General features: G+C 33.5%; 1 protein-coding gene across 1 annotated transcript in view; it reads left to right on the top strand.

Annotated features, from left to right (window-relative positions):
- Nucleotides 1–133: 133 nt before the first annotated feature.
- The window catches only part of LOC142324251 (uncharacterized), a 44,861-nt gene continuing 25,954 nt past the window's right edge, over nt 134–19,040 (top strand). Inside the window, exons 1-2 of the mRNA XM_075365112.1 lie at nt 134–352; nt 9,089–9,275. Coding sequence (XP_075221227.1) covers nt 295–352; nt 9,089–9,275 — 245 coding nt within the window. The 5' untranslated portion in view covers nt 134–294. The remainder of the gene's footprint in view (nt 353–9,088; nt 9,276–19,040) is intronic.

Below are 19,040 nucleotides of genomic sequence, written 5' to 3'. Positions count from 1 at the left end.
TTTATGTTGCAACTAGTTTTATTTGTTTGTGAAAAGAAATTAAATTTTACAACGAAAACAATGCATAAATGATTACTTAAACGTTATCGATTTCGATGTTAAATACCAATATTAACGATACTGTCGATTAAGCACTTCTTGTTTCAACAATCGCGAAGGGGTAAATAAAGTTAGTTTGTTGGGGTATTGCGGGAGGTTAAACAGAGAAAAGGAGGGTTGCTGGTGTTGTTAACGTGTTTTCTTCGGTAGATTTAAAATATTAATTTATTTCGGTAGTTACTTGTATAATTTAACATGGCTGAGAGAGCAGAACCAATGAGTCTTCCATTTAATGTTGTTGAAGATTTTAATGGTAAATTAACCTATTTTTAGTGATAATTTGTTTGATGTTTTTGGTACTTATTTAGATGAGACCTCCTCCGTATTTTTTTGTTAGGTGAACTCGTCTAAACGTTTTGTTAACTTAGCCTTAAACTTTAACTTAACTTAAGTTTTTGTAAGCTATACTTATCCAAATAAATTCCCATGTTTTTTAACTTCTAATATTAGAGTATTTTAATTTAATGTAAGAAGGTTTTTTTTGCAAAACTTTTACATATAAGTTAAAATTCATGTTTATTTTACCAAAATTTTCTTGTATAATACTTGTTTACAGTTGGTATGTATGACTAATCAATTATAACCAGCTCCTCTGTTACCATAATAACTGCTAGGTTTTCGAATTAGTAAAAATTGGGAACTAAAACAGATGCTTTAATGACGTCACAAAAGATTGGAAAATGGAATCTTTTTTTATCTACAGAATTAAAATTATTTTCCAATTACTCTTACCCACAATCAAATGCAATAAATCTGGCACCTATTATACATTTTTGTTCTGTTTTACATTTATTTTAATTTACTTCCAGAACTAAATGAATTTTTTAAGTACTATGGGTGTTAAAATAAGAAAAAAGTACTGTTGGTGAGTGGCTGACAAAACTAGTGGCTAAGCTATATAATGAAGAAGTAGAAAAATTGGTAACTTAATGTTCTAGTGTTCAATTTTAAATAGAACTGTAGAAAAAATAAAGAAAATGTACGGATCTGTTATCATGACCCTTCCCAAACTGTTTTGCTATGAACACCCTGTTTGACATAAATTTCATTTCAATAATACAGGTAGGCTGATATTATAATATCATACAGCCTAGTTACATTTCTTGTGTTTATTAATATGTAGGTTTTTATGATCATTTGTTTTTGAAGTTGTGTCACTTATTATGTGATTACAATTAGCAGTATGAAGTTGCTAGATCTGCCTACAACAGAAAAAAGAGCCACCAGATTCCTCCAAGGACAATAATTTTTACCAAAAAGTCACAAATAAGGAGAGGATAATAATAAGGAATAAGGACAATATAGAATGCAGTTACTTGATCAACTTGAATTATGTTTGTACTTTAATTTACCATTAGATTTGATTTAGATCAGGAAGACACAAGATCTAATTGTTGAAAAGCAAGTGATCCATACAGGTCAAATTCCATGCCATGTTATCAGTTTTGTGATTTATGGCGTCGGCCTGCTTAGATGCTAATCCTCTGTGGAGAGTGGTTAGAGCTAAGTTTAGAGTTTTTTGAAGAGAGGAATAAATCATAAACTAATCTTAATAGTTGTAGAAGTTGGACTCTGCTGTTGAAGATAACTGACAGTGCTGTTTTTAAGGTGATTATCCATCGAATAGAAGAGTAATAGCACAGAACATGTTGTGTAGTCTCTCTGTAGTTACTATGTTTCCATTTAAATATAAATTTAGTCAACTGGTAGCCCTACAAGATTGTGTTAAATATTGCCATACATTAGTAATTTATCTGTAACTTCTCTCCACTGAACAGATCTTGACAACTCATAAAACTGATAGCTAATTGTAAATGATCTGAGTACTGATGTGGCGCAGACTTGCACTTGACCTTGAATAGGTCACTTGCTTTCCAAAATTTTGATTTTGTATTTTTCTGATCATAAGCATATCTATTATGGTATATTAAAGTATGAACAAAATTGAAGTTGATCAAGTAATTGCTCATAATTACCAAATTGCACTGTACTTTGGTTGATGCATTTGTTAAGAAATTTTGGCAGTGCAATGCAAAATCATGAAAATGAGTTACACATTGATTACGTCCTAGAAAAATCACAGATCCCTTTCATAACAATTATACATTTTATATATTGCTACATAAGAAATTCACACTGTTAGAATTTTTTGACAGATAGTGAAATGTTTATAAGAAAGTAGTAATTGTGTGGAACATGTTTATATTACATTTGTTCTTACACTTTATATCAAAATATAATATTGAGAAAAATGGCATTCAAGGGTACATCATATAAAAGCTGAAGGTTTATTTACTCACCATAAAAACAATACATAAAAGATGGGTTTTGGCCAGTATAAGCGAAGTAAAACTAAGTGTTCAATGTTAAGATTAGTAATACATCAGCGTATAAAACATTCATTCTCAAAGTGGGCGATAATGCCTCCTTGTTGGCGGTGGTGGCCTTCAGGGGGGAGTCAAAAATTATGTTTACTTGATATTTAAAACTAAAATTATATATCTACTGCATTACTACAAAAATTAAAGGGACACCTATATTTTATGATAAAAGTGATTGTATTCAAACTACTTTAACTTTGCAACCAAGAGGCTTAGAGAGACAAATAAAAAAATTAGAGCTTGAATACTATACTCTTTGACAGAATACTTCAGATTTCAAAAATTATCAAAATAAAAAAAATCAATGAGAAGAAAAGTTTTAAAAATTTGAAAGTTTTTTTCATGTTTGATTGAGCGCATGGGAAAACTAAATTTCTTCAGTAAACTGCTTTAAAATCATTTAAAAGCTTAAGACTTTAACTTTTAATTTCTTTTGTTGTGTCTATGATTTTTCTGAATCGAAATATCCCACTTTAAAGAGAAAAGGTCACTTTTGTCTTTAATACTGCATATCTCCCAATCTAAGTAATCTATTGATACAAATAAACATGGAAAAATACTTCCAAATATGAATTAATATGCCTTTTACTCGTAATTGTTCTAGTTTAAAATGTAAGTTTCAACTCAGAATTAGGATATGCTATATTCAGAAACAATAACTGCAATTGCTGTTTTTAAGAGCACATCTTAAAAACAGCAATTGCAACTATTATTTTTAACAGATGGTAAGTTTAAAAAATTTGGGGGGTGCTAGAAAATGTTTTATTCTCAATGTAGGTGGTGAGTGAAAACGTTTGAGAATCAGTGGTATAAAATAAAGGAAATTAGGTTACTGACAAGTGCTAAAAATGTTATTATAAGTACCATACATTTTTTCTTTTACGAGTAAAACTGTCAAGTATTTTTTCTTACTAGATAACTTTTGTATTTTAATATATATAATTTAAAACATAATTTTTGTACATTTAAGTATACAGTCAGTATATTTTTTTATACAGTCAGTATAAAAATGTAAGAACACTTACCTAACTGTAGCTCTTTCAGAGTGTCACTCCATCTTCAGCAATCAGAAATATAAACTATGCATTAATTAAAATAAAATTCACATGATTTTCTTTATTATTTATAAGATTATTTTTTATTTTAACTACAGTTTCATTTATGAGCATAATCGTGTTTATATTTGATGTATCAGAAGAAACTTTCTTTTGTGTTCTTTTCAATTAATAGATTATTTAATTTACATATTAATTGAAAATAATTTTTTATATTATTTGTATACAGTAAGTTTATTTTTGTCTTAAAATTTTATCCATTATTTTGATTATGTAATATATGATACAGTTATGAAAATAATAAATGGGCATACTAGAAAATTAGGTTCATGAATTTTAGGTAATCCTGTTACCTAAAATTACTGGCTGCTGTTAGAGCACCCAGTATACACTGTATATTGGTTTTGTAATTTTTAAGTTTATTTGTTGGGTCTTTTATTTTGATAAAATTATTTTCCATAATGTATTATTAATATTAATTTTCATTATAGTTGTTTTTATGTATAATTACAGTTGTGTTTGTTTTTTAGAATTTGTTATGCAAGCAACCTATTTATCAAGTGTATGTTTCAATGTTAGTATGTCTCGAGTTTGTATGTGTGTATGATTTTGGTATATTTATGATTTTTTGCTACCATATGTATTGTGTTTCATGTTTCTGATGTTTTTCATTAAACTGTTTAGAATTTCATTTGTTATTATGTTTTTATCTTAATTAATCCATATTAATTTCAGTATCATCTATAGTTCTTTCTATATAATCATTATTATTAATATAATTATCTATTATATATTTATTAGAAAGGCTTAAAATTGCTCTTTTTGATTTCAATAAATGTTATATTAGCTAAATTCACAAATCCCTTATCATAAGTATGTTTATCATTATTACATTTGTTTTTCTGATTGTTTCTTATCAATAGATTATTAATCTTCTGATTTTTGGTTATTAAAATCTTTCACTCTAATTCTTTAATTTTAACTTAAATAATTTAAATATTATATTTCCCATTAAGTTGAAAATTTCTAAATGTGTAGAGTACACATCCAAATTAACTTTTTGTGTGATATATATTTGTAATTCTCATTTTATTCTATACATTTGTACACTCTTAATTATTTTTTTCAGTATTTATATTCATGTTTTTTACCTTTAAAATTGCATGATTAGGGATTACATTATGTTTTACATATATTTTATTAAATTATAATATTCTAAATAATTTTTTTCAATTTTATACATGTGTAACTTGTAAAATTGATAAATTCATTTAGCCTTGACAGGATACAAAGTTATTTTTAAACATTATATTTAACACTGTATCAAATAAAATAATTTAAATAATTATAATATTGTAACCATCAGATACGGTTAAAATAGAGGTAAAAACACTTACCTAACTACTGCTTTCAAAGTGTCACTTTCCAACTTTCAGCAAATAAATACACTTCATATATGTACACAAATATACCCGTAAATGAAACTGTAGATATAATAAAGAAAATCATGTGAATATCATAATTATTAAAATATGGAATATATGTATGCAAAATTATTTTGAATTTGAAGGTAAATTTTATCCTCTAGACTAGAAGATAATGCATAACAAAGATTTAAAGTTTATAAGCTCGAAAAAATGTGCAAAATCAATTACCTAGATAAAAATATTGAAATTGTAAATAACAAAATTACTACTGACGTTTGTAGAAAATGATAATCTGTATATAATTAAAAAATCCTCAAACTCTCCATGGATATGAAATATCCATGGAGTGTTTGAGGATTAAAAAAATTATAAAATATAATATATTTTTACCTACATATTATATATATATATATATATATATACATACATATATAAAACTACCACATCCTTCATAAAGGTTTTCGAAGCACTTGAACAATTATAATAAAGGAAATATTAAATTTTCAAATGTTACTGAACATCTTGTAAAGATAAACATATGATATTACTAATATTTAAAATAATTTAGAAATAAATAATAATAAAGAAATTGATGTGGTGGTAAGATATATTAATAAATATAAAAATATAGATTTCTTAATAAACAAATTGAATACAACAGTTCTATGTTTAATTAGTATACCTGATATAAAACTAAATGATTTAATATAAAATACCCATTATCATGCCACGGTAATAGTAGAGATTTTAATTTATTGACAAATTATATACTGTTAATTTTTTTGTCTTCAGCCTTCACTCATGTTGCAGCTCTCCAAGATTCGCTATCCAGTGCTAGTTGTTTCATTTCAGAATACCCCCTACTTCCTACATCCCTAACAATTTGTTTTACATATTCCAAACGTTGCCTGCCTGTACAATTTTTTCCTTCTACCTGTCCCTCTAATGTGAAAGCCAGCTATTCCAGGAAGCCTTAATATGTGGCCTATAAGTCTGTCTCTTCTTTTAACTATATTTTTCCAAGTGTTTCTTTCTTCATCAATTTGCCGCAACACCTTCTCATTTGTCACTTTATCCACCCATCTGATTATTTTTAATATTCTCCTGTAACACCACATTTCAAAAGCTTTTAATCTTTTCTTCTCAGGTACTCCGATCATCCAAGTTTCACTTCCATATAAACACTTCACTTCCAAACATATACTTTCAAAAATATTTTCCTAACATTTAAATTAATTTTTGATGTAAACAAATTATATTTCTGACTGAAGGCTCGTTTCACCTGTGTTATTCAGCACTTTATATCGCTCCTGCTTCGTCCATCTTTAGTAATTCTGCTTCTCAAATAACAAAATTCTTCTATCTTCATAATCTTTTCTCTTCCTATTTTTACATTCAGTGGTCCATCTTCGTTATTTCTGCTATATTTCATTACTTTCGTTTTTGTTCTTGTTTTTTTTCATGTGGTATTTCTTGTGTAGGACTTCATCCATGGCGTTCATTGTTTCTTCTTCTAAATCTTTTTTACTCTCAGCTAGAATTACCATATTATCAGCAAGTCGTATCATCTTTGACTTTTCACCTTGTACTGTTGCTCTGGATCTAAATTGTTCTTTAACATCATTAACTTCTAGTTCTATGTAAAAATTAAAAAGTAACAGGGATAGGAAACATCCTTGTCAGACTTCCTTTTTTGTTACAACTTCTTTCTTATGTTCTTCAATTATTACTGTGGCAGTTTGGTTCCTGTAAATGTTAGCAGTTCTTCTATCTCCGTATTTGAACTCAAATTTTTTTTTTAAATGCTGAACATTTTATTCCAGTCTACGTTATTGAATGCCTTTTCTAGGTCTATAAATGCCAAATATGTTGGTTTGTTTTTCTTTAATCTTCCTTCTACTATTAATCTGAGTGCTAAAATTGCTTCTCTTGTCCCTATACTTTTCCTGAAACCAAATTTGTCTTCTCCTAACACTTCTTCCACTCTCCTCTCAATTCTTCTGTACAAAATTCTAGTTAAGATTTTTGATGCATGACTAGTTATGCTAATTGTTCTGTATTCTTCACATTTATCTGCTGCTACGTTTTTTGGTATCATGACTATAACACTCTTTTTGAAGTCTGATGGAACGTTCCCTTTTTTGTAAATATTACACACCAGTTAGTATAATCTATCAATCGCTTCCTCACCTGCACTGCGCAGTAATTCTGCAGGTTTTCCATCTATTCCAGGAGCCTTTCTGCCATTCAAATCATTTAATGCTCTTGTAAATTCAGATCTCAGTATTTGTTTCTCCCCTTTCATCCTCTACGACTTCCTCTATAACACCATTTTCTAATTCATTTCCTCCATATAACTCTTCAATATATTCCACCCATCTATTGATTTTTCCTGTCGTATTATAAATTGGTGTACCACATTTAATGCCTTATTAGATTTTAATTTATGTACCCGAAAATTTTCCTTAACTTTCCTGTATGCTCCGTCTGTTTTCTCTTTCCACTTCTGAACACTTATTTTATCTTAATGTGTAATTTATATTTTTGAGTGCTGAAGATGGAGTGACTTTCTAAAAAAAAAAAAAACTACAGTTAGGTAAGTGTTCTTACCTTTTTATTCTGACTGTATCTGGTGGTTGTAATATTATAATTCTTTAAATTATTTTATCTGATACAGTAGTACATATGTTTGAAAAAAAAGTATATATATAAGAAGCAGTTGAAAAGTAAGGGCTGACAAGTTATAAATAACATTTTTCAACATTGATTGGTTTGCGCATGCTCAGTAACTTTAAGTGGTCTGTTGAGCATGCCACCACATTGTCATCAGTTTATTGCTGTTTGTTTTTGTGAGACAGTGTGTTAAAATGATTACTGTAATAATAAATCCTGCCAGTTGTGAAGTTTGATCATTGATTAGATTTCTAAATACAAGAGGACATAATGCTACTGAAATTCACCGCCAATTGTGTGAAACATATAGGCCTACCACATAATTGAAGTACAGGTGAGTCAATGGTGTTATGAAGTAAAGGAAGTCCATTCAAACGTTCACGATGAACAGAGAAGTAGCAGGCCTACTGTCCACACTGACGATCTCATTGAACACGTGAATGCAAAAGTGAGAGAAAATCACACCTTTCTCTAGAATTTACAAAGTTTTAAAGACAACATTGTTGAGAATTGTGACCGAAACTCTTGGCTATCGTAAACTGTGTGCACAATGGGTGCCAAATGTTGATAAGTGCTTACAAAGATCACAGAATGACATCTGCACATTCTTTTCAAAAGCGCTTTAACCACGAGGGAGACAAATTTTTTTCCCATATCATCGCTGTTGACAAAAGATGATATGTCAATACTGAGATGAAACAGCAGTCCATGCAGTGGCACCTAAACCAAAAAAATTAAACAAGCCCAATCTTGAAGGAAAGTCATGCTAACTGTATTCTGGGACCAAAAGGGTATGCTTTTGAATGATTTCATTGAACCTGGAATATCAATCACATCACAAGTCTATTGTGAAACACTTTCTAAACTCCATCATGCCATTCAAAACCAACGATGGGAAATGCAAGAATTGTTCTTGACAATAACACACGTTCACACTCAGCTGCATGCACAACAGAAATAATTAAAAAATTTGGATGGGAGATTTTTGATCATTTCTCTTACAGTCCTGATCTTGCGCATATTACACCTCAAAAACTTGCTTGTGTCTCAACAATTTGAGGAAAGTGACTAGCTGAAAATCTTGGTGCAAAAGTGGCTACAATCTTAGGCAGCAGAATTCTATGCAGTGGGTTTGAAGAAGCTTGTTTCACGATATTAAATATGTTTGGAATGAAGTAGTGATTATGTAGAAAATATGTGAGTATTTGAGATTGTTAATAATTTTTTTTATTTTTTCAACTATTTTCATTTAGTTACTGATCAGCCCTTAGATTTTAACCTCACCTTGTATAAATAAATATTATTTGTATGACTACATTTGAAAAATAAGGTATACTATTTACATCATTGCTTGTTACTTTTATGTTTTCTTCCCATTTCTTTATTTTGTTGCCTGGTATTTAGCTTACAAAAAAATATAATACCTTGATGCTTTACTGTTAATTTTTTTCAGCTTTAATGGAATATAGTAAGCAGAAACTGTTAAATAGTTCCTTTGATGATGATGATGATGATTATAGCTTTCTGGAAAAAGAAAAAGATAAGAAGAAAAGGAATTCTCATTCTAATATTAAGGGAGTAGAAAATAAAGCAACATTTAAGCCTAGAAATACTAGAACTTATAAAGTTAGAAACACTAGGTACTTATTCAACTTTTTTTTATTATAAACTGGTTAATAATATTTAAAACATTTCACATCATTAGAACTGATTGATTAATTGTTCTCAGTTGTTATTTTTTATGATTAATAAATAAATATAATTTTTCGGTATTAATCATTTTTTTCTTACTGGAATTCAAGAAAGGGTCACAGTTTAAAAAGACAGTTCATTGCATCCTGCATTGAAATAAAAACAAAAAAAAAGATGTAGAGGTACAGGTGGTAGAAAACCAAAAGAAAATTCATTTCATTTTAGTTTAAACATAAGGATGTGTAAAGTGTTGTTTTTAAACACTAGCTATATGTAATACAGTCGAGTTGGAGTTTCATTGTGTAAACGCGTGTTGCGTACTGCTCTGCATTTATTGTTGTCTTGGATTGGTTTTTTTGGTTTGTTTATTGGTTTGGACTTATGGATTTTGTTGGTGGATAGTTTATTGATAAGTGTGTAAGATATTTTGAGTTTCGGTTAACAGACTGACAAGATATTTAGATTTTTTCTGTGGTGTAGTTTTTATTCCATAAGACTATATATATTTTAGTGGTAACATAACGTGTGGATTAGAATGAATTTTTTCTAAGTCGAACTACAGGCACAGACAAGGGAGTGATGTCAGTTGTTGATGACAATAACAGATATGGTCATATAATAATTTGCAGTACTTAGTTACTAGTGAGTTATACTTTGAAATTTTTCTAAGTGTTAGAGCTAATTTGTAGGGGGATTCCTTTTTTCCCATTATTTCTGTACCCGTTCCTTCTACACCCTCGCCCTTTTGGATCTGGGCGAATCCCGAAAATTTTGGGCACCTCAATTTTTTGAGGGTGGAAGGCACCACATATGCTGACCTCCTTAAGAGAGTTAAAGATGGAGTTCGAAGGGAGGACTTGGGGAAAGCGCTGTTGGTTAAGAAACAGTGTTGTGGGAGAGGCTCTACATATTCGAGTTAAGGGGCAAGGTGGTGTGGTGGATGAAATAAGGCAGCAGGTAAATTCCAAACTGGTAGGGGGTTACTGTTACCAGAATTACTAGGGGTAGACTTGCGTTTGTAAACATAAAGACCTGGAGGCCGATACATCAGAGTCTGGGGTGGTTGCCTCTGTACAACAGGTGTTAGAGGATACTGGACTGGAGGTTAAGGTGGCAGCGATGAGAGTTGCATGTGGTAATACTAAGGTGACGCTGATTGCATTGCCACAGTTTGCAGCGGCGAAGCTGGTGAAGATGGAGATAGTGCAGGTTGGCTGGGTTAGGTGTTGTGTGGTATTGCGAGATGATGAACTAAGATGTTATAGGTGTCTTGAAGGTGGACATACAGCATCGAGGTGCATGGGTTCAGATAGGTCCCTTGCATGTTTTAGATGTGGTGAAGAGGGGCGTAAGATAGCAGACGTAAGGCCCTGGAGAAGTGTGCTACTTTCAGAGGGGTAGGACATCGGATGGAGGGGTCAAGAAGGTCAATTGTTAAATTTCTACAGATTAATGAAAATAGAAGTGCCATCTCACATGATTCGGTTGTTGAGATTGCGAGGCAAAAGGATGTTGATTTGATGTTAGTGTCTGAACCAAATTTGAGACGACTAGAACAGGAGGGTTGGTGGCATGATGTAGCTGGAGGTGCCGCCCTATATCGAGTGAAAGTAAGTGTGCCTTTTGTGAGACATGGTTCAGACGAAGGTTATGCCTGGGTTGAAACACCAGAAATGATAATTTTGTAGTGTATATGTGTCTCCAAATGTGCCAGTGGAGGATTTTGAGGCAGTGTTAGATGGTGTGAGAAGGGCCTCCCGCAAGGAGATTTTAATAGCAGGGGATTTTAACACTAATAACATGTTATGAGGTAGAGAGAGGAGTGATGTGAGAGGTAGACAGCTGGAGGAAGTGAGTGACAGCTGGAGTAAGTTAATAGCAGGGTTGGGGCTCATCTGCCTAAACGATGGTAAGCTTCCAACCCTGGTCCGGAGTACTGGATCGTCGTTCATAGGCTTGACGTTTGTTTCACCAAGACTGGCCAGGTCAACTAGAGATTGGGAGGTGCTTCAGCAGGAAGAGTCACTTAGCAACCATGAAGTGATTTATTTTGAACTGGGAGCCTCATGGTCACGAGGGGTTGATGTACAAGTAAGAAGAATGGTGAGTGCATTGAGAGTGTGCAACATATTGTACAAGAGTGTTTGGGTCAACTCGGTGACATTTCACTGGAGTTTTAAACGGAGGTAATTTCGGAGGCTTGCCGTATGGCGCTGGAGAAGGCACAACCAAAGGATAAATGTGTGTATTGGTGGTTGCCTGAGGTAGTGGTGGCTAGAAGGGCCTGTTTTGGTGCAAGGAGGCATCTGCAGTGAGCAAATCGTAGATGTGAGGGACGGGATTGATTTGACACTGGAAGAATTAAGGAGGTGTCAGAAAGCTTTTAAGAAACAAATTATGAGCAGTAAGAGAGAGAAGTGGTGGGACTTGTGTGATCGCCTCGATAGCGATGTATGGGGAGACGCCTTTAAGATTGTTAGTAAAAAGTTTGGGAGGGCATTACCTGTATTGTTGAAAGGGCTACTGGAGGACTGTGTGGAGATACTGTTCCTCAGGAGGCCGTGTGAGGTGTTGGAGGAGGTTGCTGCGGTGGAGATTTCTCTGTTTGATGGGATGGAATTAAGAAGTGCAGTGATGCAAATCAGTAGGCAGAAATGTCCGGGACTAGATGAAATTCCCAATGAGGTGGTGGCGGCAGTGGCAATGGCGATGCCAGAGAAGGTGTTATCTGAGTTTAATAATGTGCTGGTAGGTGATATGATTTCGAAGGTGTAGAATGTGGGGAGGTTGGTTATGCTCCGGAAGGGTGATAGGGAGGAGAATGATCCCACCAGGTACAGGCCATTGTGCATTTTAAGTTGTATGGCAAAGTTGTTTAAATGGATGATGGCGGAACGGCTGAGTTTTGAGATTGAAGCCAGTGAGGGACTAAGTAAATACCAATTCAGTTTCTCCAAGGGCCATACTGCAGTGCAGGCTGTTGAGAGAGTAATGCAGGTAGTTGATGAGGCAGCTAGTGGTACCTGGAGTATCCGAGCTATTCCAGCGGTAGTGTTGCTAGATGTAATGATTGCATTTAATTTGCTACTATTTGAGTGGGTTCTCCAGGAACTACAGAGGAGGAAGAAGATCAGCCCGTATTTCTACAGGCTTGTGCAGGATTACTTTAATGGTAGGCAGTGCAGAAGGGGTTGGAATGGAGGCAGGAGTGCCGCAAGGGTCGATTATTGGCCTGCTCTTGTGGTGTATCGCTTATGATGGGCTGCTGCAGTTATGTTTTCCAGACAGGGTGTTGCCAACTGGTTTTGCGGATAATCTCTCCCTGGTCATTACGGCTAAAATGGAGGAGGAGGTTATGGCCCGGAGGAACGAGGCGGTGAAGATGGTTCACGATTGGTTATGGGAGCAACAGCTCCATCTAACGTTGGAGAAAACATAGTTGGTATTAATGACTGGAAGATGATGGCTCCGAAGGATTAGTTTGTCAGTAGGAAGCACGGAGATTGTGCCTGCACCCAGGGCTAAATACCTGGGAGTAACGCTAGATGACAAGCGTTCTGCCGCATATAGTGGAAGCGGTGAAGAAGGGCAGTAAGACTGTGGGGGTGAACAGGTTGTTGAGTAGGATGGGCGGACCTAGCATTGCGAAGAGGAGATTATTAGCATCGGTGGCTAGGTCCGTTGTCTTGTACACCGTTCCAACCTGGAGGAGAGCGTTAGATAAGAAGATTGTGAGAACAAGACTGCTCTCTTTGCAGAGGCTTTTGGCAATTGGGGTGGCGCAGTCGTACCGAACTGTTTGGACGGAAGCAATTTTAGTAATAGCAGTCATGCCGCCTTTAGATCTGATAGCGGAGAAGGTAGTGGAGAGATCGGCAGGTGTGCCAAAAGGTTAAGCTAAGCAAGATATGATGATGAAGTGGCAGCACTGTTGGGAAAGAGCGCAGGTAGGGAGCTGGACGAGAAGGCTGATTCCTCAGATCAAACCATGACTGAGCTGAAGGTATGGTGAGTTAACCTATGAGATGACGCAGTTCCTGTCTGGTCATGGCTGCTTCAACAAGTATCTGTGGGACAGAAAGAGGAGGTAGTCAGATGAGTGCCTCTACTGCGGAGAGAGTGATACAGTGGAGCACACAGTTTTCCACTTTGTCAGATGGATGATGGAGAGGCGAGAAGTGGAGCATGTTATTGGTGTGATCACCCCAGATAACATGGTGGAAATGATGTTGTTTAATCGGTGGAATTGGGACGCCATTAGTAATATGGTCATCCGTATAATGAGAGCTAAGGCTAGGGAGGAGGTGGAAGATGAGGGCATCAAAAACATAGATTTGGGGTTTCTAGATTAGAGGTTGGGTGGATAGCCCCTTTCAGGAGGTGTGGGATGCCGAGGTGTCTCACTGTCGATGAGTGAAAGGGGACTCCAGGGGGTTAAAATGAAAAGACCAGAGTCCTGGGTGGAGGGTCTTGTAGGGGCCCTCCACTTAGAGGCAAGGCATAAAGGAAGACCAGAGTCCTGGGTGGAGGTCCCTCTAGGGAGACTTCCACTTAGAGGCAAGGTCTCTTAGAGGCAATTAGAAAAGACCCAGTCCCGGCCGACCAGGTGGTACCCCATGCTGGAAACGGCATAGCTGGGTCCAGCATGGTCACTCAGGAGGTTAGAGGAAAAGGCACCCTTGGGATTGAGTCATGCTTCGCCCGTCTAGATCTGGTCCCAAGAGGAAGGCGATAAAAAAAAAGCTAAGTGTAATACAGTTGTAATTAACACAATTAAAAATCAAGTACCTTAGAGATAATCAAAAGAGGATGCCATACACCTCACGAAAACACCCAAAGAAATTATTCAAAATGTTATTGAGCATGTAAATGTTACCCCAAAATATGTGAGCTACTATTCACGCTTGAAAACTAAGAAACAGTTTGTAAGTCCCCAACTTACAAACTTTGTAAGTTAGAGAAATTGTATTCATTTTACCAAGAATTCAGTGCTGAATAAAATATGGTAAAGAAAAAGGAACAAAAAAGTGACTTTATGTAGATATATTCAATAAAAAATTCAACTTGTCATTTAAACAGCACAAACAGATACCTGTGATTCATGTCTAGTAAAATTAAAGTGTGAATTAACTTCAGATTGTAAAAAATCTATTCAAAGTAATTATGAATTGCACCTTAAGGAATCAAGAAGTGGTATGAACAAAAAGTAAAGATACTTAAGATGTAAAGAACAGCCAAAGAGTAAAAGTGTTGACAGCTAATTTACAAACACTACACTGTTAACAAACATTGAAATTTTGTACTGCAGGAAGTTGTAGACGTTTAATTTCAAAATTTTTGATTTCAATGATCAACTTCATTCTGCCTGATGTGGGATAAAACTATGTCAGGATGTGGTGGGAATGAAATAGCTTTTTGCTTTAAAAAATGGGCTGTACAAAACACTCCCAATTCAGAAATTGAAGAAATAATATTAGGGTTAGACAATTGCTATGGCCAGAAAAAAATTTTGGCTATTGTTATTTGTTTTATTCTACATTGTACACCGATATCTACACTTTATATCGATAATTTATGACAAATACACTTTGTATTTGTCATAAATTTTTGTATTTGATACATAAATCTGTATGTCATAAATTAATGTTAAAAGGCCATACGCATTTGGAAGCAGACAATGTCGATTCGCTGATAGAACAAATCAAGAAGAAAACAATGAATTATTACTACAGATATTGACACCTAGGGATTGGCAGATGCTGGTTTGCCAATGTTCAAAAAAAGTATTATGTTTGTAACATGGAATTATATAATTGCAAGAATTTTAAATCACTGTATGGTATCTCTGTTTTTTATTTATAGAAAAGTTTTTAATAAGCAACCAATACTCCTGTCACAATTTGTTCACATTAAAGTTCAAAAAGAAAATACTGGTGAATTATTTTATAAATATGAAACTGATGTTGACAAAGAATTTCTTTCATTTAATTTACAAAGAAATTTGAGGAAGAATAACGTCAAGTTTTCAGATGTACTTGATGTCATTAGAGTCTATCCAAAACTGATATCTATTAAAATACAAAGACCTGTTAACTCTACTTAAGTATTTACCATCAGAGTGTCATCTGTTTTATCAAAACCATATATAAGTGCAATGAAGTAAATGATTTTCCTGAAGAAGAAAGTAATGAAGACTAGAGGAAATAATTATTTTTAATGAAAGATTTAGTTTACAATATTAGTTTTATTACTTTATTGTATTTGAATATGTTGTAAATTTTCTACTATTTAATCATTTTTTATTATTAATTTTGAATTTTTTTGTGAATTTTTATCTTTCAATAGGTAATATTACTACTGAAGAAAATATATTATATTTATATTATATTAATATATATAATAAATATATATATATATTATATTATAATTAATTTTTTAGTTCTGCAAATTTTTTTAAGTGTCCGTAACAGTAATATTATGTTGTATTACCCTTTACTGTATTAGCAAAATATTTTTATATTAATTAAAGTCTTTTAATTACTTTTTTCTTTTCATTGTAACAGTATTACACTGTTGTACAATCATTTATTGCACAATTTATTTGTGTCTTGGATGAAACAATCAGTAGGTTGTGTTGCTCTAATATTATCTTTTATGAACAATATTTTTTAATAAATTTTTTCTTTCACAAATGACCGGACATAATGTTAGAATTCATTAAAAAAAAAATGTTAAGTACATAGAGGTATAAGACACCATGTCCATTTTTTAAAATATAAAACAAAAATTAATAGTTATGTAATAGCATCTATTAAAGTAGACGTAAATAAGGTATTTTAGTAGAAAAAATTATGGTGGAGGGATGGTGATGTGCAAAGGAAATTAAAAAAGCAAATTTCAAAACTTCAAACTGCTCTACTGTAAAATTGTAAAAATGGAGACATTGGACATTGTAAAAATGTAGTTACCTCCAGGCTACAGATATATAAAATTAGTAGGTCTGAACAATGCTTAAATTCTATTGAGTTTATAAGGTGGAATCTTGCTAGAGTGTAGTTTAGTTATAGCTTTGTGAATATTGGATACCATCTATAACAGTTTCTCAAGATTAGATCAAGTGCGTTTCAGTCCAGCCCAGGGGTAAATATTTTAATAAAGTAATTAGCATTCACTAGCTGATGTTAGTTGGTAGGACCGACTAATCCATAAAAGGAATAATTCCTTTTATGGATTAATATAAAGATACAATCTCAACATCCTCTTAATGATATGTTAGTGAGGAAGAATTCATGATTTATTTTCTATATTAACATGTCTTATAGATCTCAGATTATTATATAATAGGTGTGGCAACATTAATATCACATTAATAAAATCACGCAATAAATGGCAACTGCTTTTTATTACATTTTATGTCAAATGCAAGTTAAAGAATGCCATTTATCAGTCGATGTTTGAATATTATTCCCATCAATTGATATATCCCCACTACCTGACACATTCTTATAAGCCGTGCTGGAATCCGCCCATTACTTGTAGCATATCATCCAGGATATTAGTGATGGCAGCTCTGATGTGGCCCTTCGATTCCAATATGATGGCACAGCAAGTTCAGAAGACTTCTTGCTTGATATATCCTGTACAAACAAAAACAGCTTATATTAAATCAGGGAACCAGACTGGCCAAGAGATTTCACCATGATGAGAAATCAAATCTCCAAGCAAAAGTCCGTTACAAAAATCCATATACATTGTGAATATGTGTGCAGTTGTCCTATCCTGTTGGAACTATAAATGCTCCATACTATATCTTCAGCATTCAAAATTGAAGAATCAGAGGCCTTGCAGCATCGTTTGATAATATTCACCGGCGATAGTTAACAGCCACATACTCAGAAAAATATGGCGTAATAATTCCAAAGGAAACTACTACATACCACATAGTGACAATGCCAATCTGGTATGTAGTAGCTTCCTTTGGAATTATTGGGTCATATTTTTCTGAGCCTTTATATGCAGTTTACATGGATTTACATCATTCCATACATACAAATTTTGCTTATTTACAGAACCGCATTACTCAAAGTGTACTTCATCTGACATAAATAACTTGTGTGTCATCTGTGGATTATTTTTAAGGATATCAGACATGGTTGTGCAAAACTATTTTTGTGCAGTAAATTCTGGGTATTACATAATTTGCAGTTTGTAAGAATGAAAGTGGAGGCCCTGGTGCAATAATCTGAATGAATGATCAGTTATATGCAATGCTGTAGAGTATCATCAAGCAAATTTTTTTGGGTAATGCTAAAATGTAGACAAATATTTTCAATCATTTCTGGTGTCTTTCCTCCTAGTTTATAGTTACAAGCAGATGCTGTTAATGTAGAAGAACTTTCTTAGCTTGCAATAGTGTGACCATTTGGCATATTCCATGACATCCCATGTTTGAATGTCACCATCATATATGCTGTGTTGTAATCACAGACTCATTATTCTTGAAATAAGTTTCAATACCAAAAGTACAATGCTTATCACTCCAGTTCTTCATGTCAACAATAACAAACAAAGTGGCAGCTCATAAACAAAAGAACACCTTTTTATCCAACATACAAGGGTCTGAAAAGTTTTGAGCCTAACATAGAAAGACATATTTTTTCTGTCAAATATAGTTTTATTTTTCAACAAAGTCTACTTTCAAGTCGATACACTTTTTCCAGCTTTGATCTAACCTCTTTAACACTTCCAAATTGTAGTTTGCGTCTTTATCCACAAAATAGGTGTTTATATATGCGATAACTTCCTCATCCAATGAAAATCTGTTTCCTCCAAGCAAAACTTTAAGGTTAGGAAACCTTAAAGTTTAGCCATGGTGACTGTTGAAGCTTTTACATTCTCTTGATGTAAAAGCACTTTCTTTTTCTTCAATTGTGGTTGTTTTTTTTTTTTTTTGCAAATGCCTTCAGCTTGTCAAATAATGATGCATAATACTGTCCCGTTATTGTTTTACCTTTTTGAAGATAATCGATAAAAAAAATTCTGTTACTATTCCAAAAAACAGTTGCCATCACCTTCCCAGCCGATGGAACCGTCTTTGCTTTTTTTGGAGCAGTTTCACCCTTTGTAGTCCACTGTTTTTGAATGTTGTTTCGTCTCAGGAGTGTAGTGGTGGATCCGCGTTTCATCTACAGTTACGATCGACACAAAAGATGTAACTCATTTTGCTTAAACTGCACTAGAAAGGCCTTGAAAATGTGCATTCAAATGCATTTTTGGTCCATAGTGAGCAAACGTGACACCCAACGCACGGATAGCTTACGCATATCCAGTTCTTAAGTTAATATATGGCAAACATGTTCTTTCGATGTGTCCGTAGCCTCTGCTATCTCTCTAACCATAATTTGTCAGTCATCCAGTACCATTTGGTGATCTTTTTCGATATCAATGGTGGTTACAGTTTTTGGCCGTCCGGAACACTCAACATCAATCAAGCTGGTATGACCATGTTTAAATTCAGTTGCCCTTCTTTTCACGATGGCAAATGATGGGACAGAGTCTGTAAACAGCATACAACTCTGTTCTAATTTACATAAGCATATTGCCTTTCAAATGCAAATATTTAATCGTGGCATGATATTCAGTTTTTTCTACAGGGTCATTCACGGGAACCGGATGTTTTTGAAGTGGGTTGTACTCGGGCCTTCTTGGTGGGA

The sequence above is a fragment of the Lycorma delicatula genome, chromosome 4, assembly GCF_047948215.1.
Source record: "Lycorma delicatula isolate Av1 chromosome 4, ASM4794821v1, whole genome shotgun sequence".
In the NCBI taxonomy this organism is placed as follows: domain Eukaryota; kingdom Metazoa; phylum Arthropoda; class Insecta; order Hemiptera; family Fulgoridae; genus Lycorma; species Lycorma delicatula.
Note: the sequence above shows the minus strand (reverse complement) of the source record. Positions and strands in the feature narration are given on the sequence as shown.